Genomic DNA, 5,936 nt, shown 5'->3' with positions numbered 1-5,936 from the left:
GAACCAGGGAGTTGAAACAGCCCCTTGATCAGCCTTGTACACTGAAAGTCCCCCTCAGAAGAGCCCTGCCGGCTTGTGCAGCGACCCAGCACTGCGAGGCGAGGGCCACGTGCCGGGAGCATCACCCCAAGCACCCAGCGGGACCCTCGCTCCGGTCGCTGCAGCCACAGATCACTGCTCCCTGCGGGGACCCATCCAGCAGCATCGCCCTCATCCCAATTTCTGAGCTAAAAAGCTTTTCAGAAACCAGCCAGGTTTGGACAGAGCAGGGATGGTGCGGGGGGCTGCAGCATCCCTTTCTCTCCTGTTACCTCTGAACACAGCAAGGCTTCCTGCAGCATGTTTCATCCCTGAAATTCAGCACTCAGAAGCAGGAGGGAGCAAAGAAATCCTTAAGGGTTGTTTATGAAGGCTCCAGCGGAGCGAACTCTTTAATACAGCCTTCAACAGAGGAAGAAAAACTGATAACAAACATTAGAAGAAGTGTTCAGGAAGCAAAGAGAAAAAGAAACGGTGTCTCTGTTTCTGAAGAAAGCCGCCTGCCAACCACCTCCTGGCCCGGCTCATCTCAAACCATAAGCAAAATATTCCCGAAGTGTTTAACTTTCCCACAAAGTCCTTTAAGAGCCCGTTACCGCTACACTACAATGAGCAAAGCACAGACAGGACTCCAAGCACTTGGCCAAGTGCCGGAGTAACACCAGACCCGCACAACCCAGCCACGGGACGATGCCCAGCCCTGCTCGGAGCCCTTGCACCACCAGATTATCCTGATTTAAGGCTTCTCTCCTTGGAAAACCTTAACCATTGGGGGCGGGGGGGGGTGTTGTTTGGGGTTTTTTTTTTTAATGAGGATGGTTTACAGCACACCTCAGTCCACAGGGATGCAGGGGTTTGGGGAAGTCCTCACCTGATCAAGGTCAAACAAGCAGATGTCTGGCAAGCTGGGGGGAATGCAGCGAAGTGGCTGGGGATGGAGATGGGTCCAGCTGAGGAGCAGGTACATCGCAGCCTGTGGCTATCCCCCTCCCATGGACTGATCACAGAAGAGGTCCCCGCGCCCTGCCCGGAGGAGGGGGAGGCTGGGCGGTGCTGGTCCCAAAGCAACCAGGGAAATGGCAAGTCAGGGCACCCCTCCATCCCACAGCTCCGGTTCACCAGTCTGAGCCTCAATCAGCACTAAACTGTAAACGTTTCTGCATATTTTTGGATATAAACAAGTGTTCATCCTCGATACTTCAGCGTCTTACGCTGGGAAAGGTTGAAATCGTATTGAACCATCTTTAGAGGGCGAGAGCCGGCTTGCGACGCCCATTAACCTTCAAGTGTTCTCTTACAAGCTAACTCCCAAATCCTCTTCTTTAAAACAACACAACATAATTATGTCATTCATCACTTTTCTCCTTCCCTTTTCCCCATACAACTCCGCAACCTACAGCCAGAGCCACGTTTTGCTAAGCCGAGTTTTGATAATACAGCGCTGTTCTCATCTCCAGCAAGTTCTACTGTAATTACAGAGATGTGTTGCAGACATTACACACTCTACAATTAGCGCTAATTGCATTACATTGTCACAAAGAAGTCATTTACTCTCCACGAGCTCATGAGATGGGTCTGGACAGTTTAACGGAGAGGAGCAGTACCTAATGGCATGCCACGAACGCGGCCAGCAGCGCGGCGGGAGCCAGGACAGCGCCCGAGCATCTCTCCCAGCCCTCTGCAAGCGGCAGATTTGGGGTAAACACGCACAAAAAGGTTTTTCTATTATCTTAACCTCTATCAGGTCCATAAACTTCTCAAGGAATGTGGAGGATGAAATACTACAAGTTTTGGAAGTTTTTTTTTTTTTTAAGTCTCTCCCAGACTGGTGGTGGTGGTGCAGGGTTTCTATGGGAGCTTTGCCCATGGGAGCAAACAGCGCCGGCATGACGTGCCTTCCCCCCGATACCCCGCAGACACGGTTTGCTGCTTCTCCTCTCCCCATGCCATCACTTTCTGCAGCCCCTGGGCAGGGAAGCAGCCAGGAAAGCAGCAGAGCAGGAGCCAAGGAGCCCACACCATCCCACTGCCTGCCCCTTTCCACCTCATGCACAAAAAAGGGAGGAAAAAAGTTGGAAGGCAGAAGCAGAGCTGCTTTGTTGTGGTCACCTGGAAACACCAGTTTGTGTGTCTCTTCCCCATCATTTCACAGCAGAACCTGGATGAACCCTTAAGCAAGACCTACATATAAATGTGACACACTTTATCAGGTGTCTCACAAACACAGCAGGGATTTGAGGATCGCTCCAGTACACACCCTGCTCCAGGGCCACGGCTCGGCTCCGGCCCCTTTCCCCACATCCCACACCCGCTCCGACACAAGATGCCTTCACGTGGGACTTGGCTCATCCCTTGCTCCCGTGCTCGGCTGTCAGCGCTGCAGTCTGGATGCTCGTCGGGGTAATTATCCAGAGCTGCACTCAGGGGCTACTGGAGGAATTTCCCTCCATCGGTTGGGATTTGACCCTGGAGTGCTTTTTTCTCTTATCCTTCAGGTGTTTTTAGCCTTTTTAACCCTGGGGACAGCTGAGGGACCCTCCAGGATGGCAGGGATGCTCCAAGCAGGATGCAGCACTCTGGGATGGATGGGCGAGGGCTGGAGGAGAGCACGAGGGCATGAAACGGAGCAGAGACAGTGAGTGCTGGGGGAGGAGAGGCTCCGCTTCGTGTCTAAAGGCAGTTCGATCCTTCATCAGCTGAATTGGTTTTGACGGGGCCCAGATGGGAGCAGCTCCCACATGTGAAGGAAAGAGCCATCATTTAACGAGAGGCAAAGCCAACCTGGCAGGAGTCACGGGAGCGGTCAAGCTGTGAGGCTGCAAAACCTCTGCAACAAATAAACACCTCCGTGCATCGGGGATGCGGGAAGGCGGCGGCGGTGGTGGAGGGGGGGCCGGTGCTGCTACCCAGGCTCTGCCCGGGGAGGAGGCGGCTGCCACAGCCCCCAGCACCCGGCCAGGTGCAGGAGATGTGATGCTTGCTTAAGGCAAGTGCAGCTCTATTTTAGCAGGAAGAATATTAGGATATTAGGAGGAAGTTTTTTCCTGTGCGGGTGGTGAGGCAGTGGCCCAGGTTGCCCAGAGAAGCTGTGGATGCCCCATCCCTGGAGGGGTTCAAGGCCAGGCTGGATGAGGCTTTGGGCAACCTGGGCTGGTGGGAGGTGTCCCTGCCCATGGCAGGGGGGTGGGACTGGATGGGCTTTAAGGTCCCTTCCAACCCAAACCAGTCTGTGATTCTATGACTCTAATTAAGGTGGTCTCTGCAGATGTCCCCCTAGACTGAGGTCGCACCAGAGCGGGGTCTCCACAGAAGCACATGGAGGACAACTTGAGCTCCAAAGACTTTACAAGCTGGATGGAGGGGAACGCAGCAGCACCCTGCAGCAGCCCCGCACCCATCAACACACCTCCCCAGCCTCCCTGGGTGGGATGCCTGGCCTTGCTTGGATATTCCTTCATCACCCTTAATTCTAGCATAAAAAATAATAAAGACAATAAAATAAAGAATACCCGGGGTGGTTTTAGCAGACTCCAGCCCTTGGCCGTGCTGCTGATGTTTCAAACCCTACCAGAGCCCAGATCTGCGGTCCCATTTGTCCAACATCCCATCGCTGCAGCCCCTAACGTTGCTCAGACACTTTGGGAGGAAACTTTGAGCCCTCTCCTAACCTCAGGAGCCAGAGGCTGGTGCAGCTGGGAAGCACGAGCTTGTGGTCTCCTGCAGAAGATATATTTACAGGAACAGTTACAGCTCTTGGCCTTTCTGCCCTCCATCTCTGCCTCCAGTCTGGTCTTGAGCCTCGCTACATCTTTTGGCCTCTGCAGCACCCTGTGGCAATAAGTTTCCCAGGCCAAGGATGCACTGGGAGACCTGGCACCTTCTTACTGGTTTTACTGGGCCACTGGTTTGGCTGTCCCAGCTGCCTGGCAGAGATGTGTGCCATGACCCTATGGGGCCAGCGATGGACCCTAAGTAAATCCCACCAAGGGGATGCCCCTTTTTGGGGCACACCAAACCCACGCTGGGGAAACAGTCCAGCTGGGAAGGTCCTCTGCTCCTTTCCAGGAAAATCCAGAAAATTTGATCTCTAGCTCTATCAAAAGCAGAAAAAACCCACTGTTTTCCCAAAGGTCTTTGGGCTCTTGGAGCAGGGAGGGGGGATGAAGGCTGGCGGGTGATTTGTGTGTCAAAGAAACTCAACTCGCTGGCCAGGGGCCAGGGACTTTTCATGTGGATTTCCAGCCTCCGCCAGGAGACTCTCGGGTGCTGGAAGAGCCTTTAATTCAAACCAGGTGCCTCTGAAAGGAAAACACTCAAAAAGGCAAACTTGGTCGCTTTCCCTCAAAAAAAAAAAAAAGGAAAAAATAACAAGGGCAATCACGCACATTTCACTGAACTATCCTCCCTGGCACGCTGCTCTGTGCTCCCAACCGCACACTCCACCACCACCTCACCCGACAGAAACCAAACCACCGGCGGGGCTGGAGGGAGAAGAGCCGAGTCCAGCACCCGGCGAGGAGCCCCAGGGCAGGGGCCAGCCAAAATCCACCACAAACAGCTTTTGTTGCCCTGCCCGGCTCTCTCCATGAGCTGAGCATCAGCTCTCCCGTGAGCTATGGAGACGACTGGAGGGATCGCTGCCGTCCGGGCGGTGATCCCTGCCACGGAGCCCGGAGGGACAATGCCGATGGCACCAATGCCCCCAGCCTCCACCACTGCAGATCAGTTGTTCCCCCAAATTCAACATTTACCAAGCAATGCCATGAATGACAATAGAGAGGCGTGGGGAGAGGGGGACCCACCACGCCGGGCTCACCCTGCGATGACGATGAAGAAGTCCAGGCGGTTCCACGTGTCTCCCAGGTAGCATTTCTTCCCAAAAATCCCCAGCGCGATCATCTTGACAATCATTTCCACAGCAAAGAAGGCAAAGATGAAATCGTCGAAGCTCTGTGAAAGGAAGGAAGGGAGGAAGGATGATCTTGCATTGATGCACACTCGCACTGGGGAGGGACTTGGACACCTCCATCCAACAAGGTCTCCTCTTGCACCACCAAGGGCTAAAATCCCCAGGCAGAGGCAGCGCTGAGAGCAGCCCCATGTCAACCTGGCCAACAGCACCCACGGTGCTGGGATAAAGAGACAAGTATATTTTGGGCTCTGCTTTCACTCTAAATTTGATAGTTAACCCTCCCCAAGCACTCTGAGCGAGGCTTGGCCATGCTGGGGCTGGCACAGCCTGGCAGGGGCTTTGCCTGATGACACCATGCGTTCACATCCCAGCACCAAAATCAGCGTTTTTACGTGCTGGCGGGACAGCCAGCGGGGCCAGGACCCATCCCAGGGCACGAGGGCTCCTCTGCTGCAGCTGGAGCCAGCTCTGCCACAGCTCGATCCCTCCTGCTCCCCACCCACCCGGGGTCACGGTGAAGCAAAACGCTTCGGAGCCGTACCTGGAGGATCCTGCAGCGCGGCGAGTCGCAGGCGATGTCCTCGCAGGGGTGGAACATGCCCAGCGTCACGCAGTTGAGAAGGATCACCAGCATGCTCACCCTCTCGAACCACCTGCACGGACCCCGTCAAGGAAGCAACGGACCCGCATGAGCATCCCCAGCAGCCACCGCTGGATCGGAGAGGTTATTCTGTCTTTAAGGCGAGGCGCACACCAGCTTCGCTAGGTTAGATTTGATCTGGTTTTGCATGATCCTGCCTGCTGTTTAGGTACCTGCCCGGCAAACCCACGACACGTTCTCCCCGCACTGACATCGGTGGCTACAGCTAACATGAAAACCATTGCGAAATGAAAGGTGCATGGGAAGGGTGCTGAGTGCTGATGTGATGGATTAAAAAATTAAATTGAAAGAACAAGATCAACTTTTAGAAAAAAAAAAAAAACC

At 54.4% G+C, this 5,936-nt stretch overlaps 1 protein-coding gene across 1 annotated transcript in view; it reads right to left on the bottom strand.

Annotated features, from left to right (window-relative positions):
* CACNA1G (calcium channel, voltage-dependent, T type, alpha 1G subunit) overlaps window positions 1–5,585 on the bottom strand; it is a 99,211-nt gene extending 93,626 nt beyond the window's left edge. Inside the window, 2 exon segments of the mRNA XM_010072428.1 lie at window positions 4,856–4,989; window positions 5,493–5,585. Coding sequence (XP_010070730.1) covers window positions 4,856–4,989; window positions 5,493–5,585 — 227 coding nt within the window.
* Window positions 5,586–5,936: the final 351 nt, after the last annotated feature.

The sequence above is a fragment of the Pterocles gutturalis genome, unplaced genomic scaffold, assembly GCF_000699245.1.
Source record: "Pterocles gutturalis isolate BGI_N339 unplaced genomic scaffold, ASM69924v1 scaffold7452, whole genome shotgun sequence".
Lineage (NCBI taxonomy): Eukaryota > Metazoa > Chordata > Aves > Pterocliformes > Pteroclidae > Pterocles > Pterocles gutturalis.
This window is presented reverse-complemented; position numbering and strand designations above follow the sequence as displayed.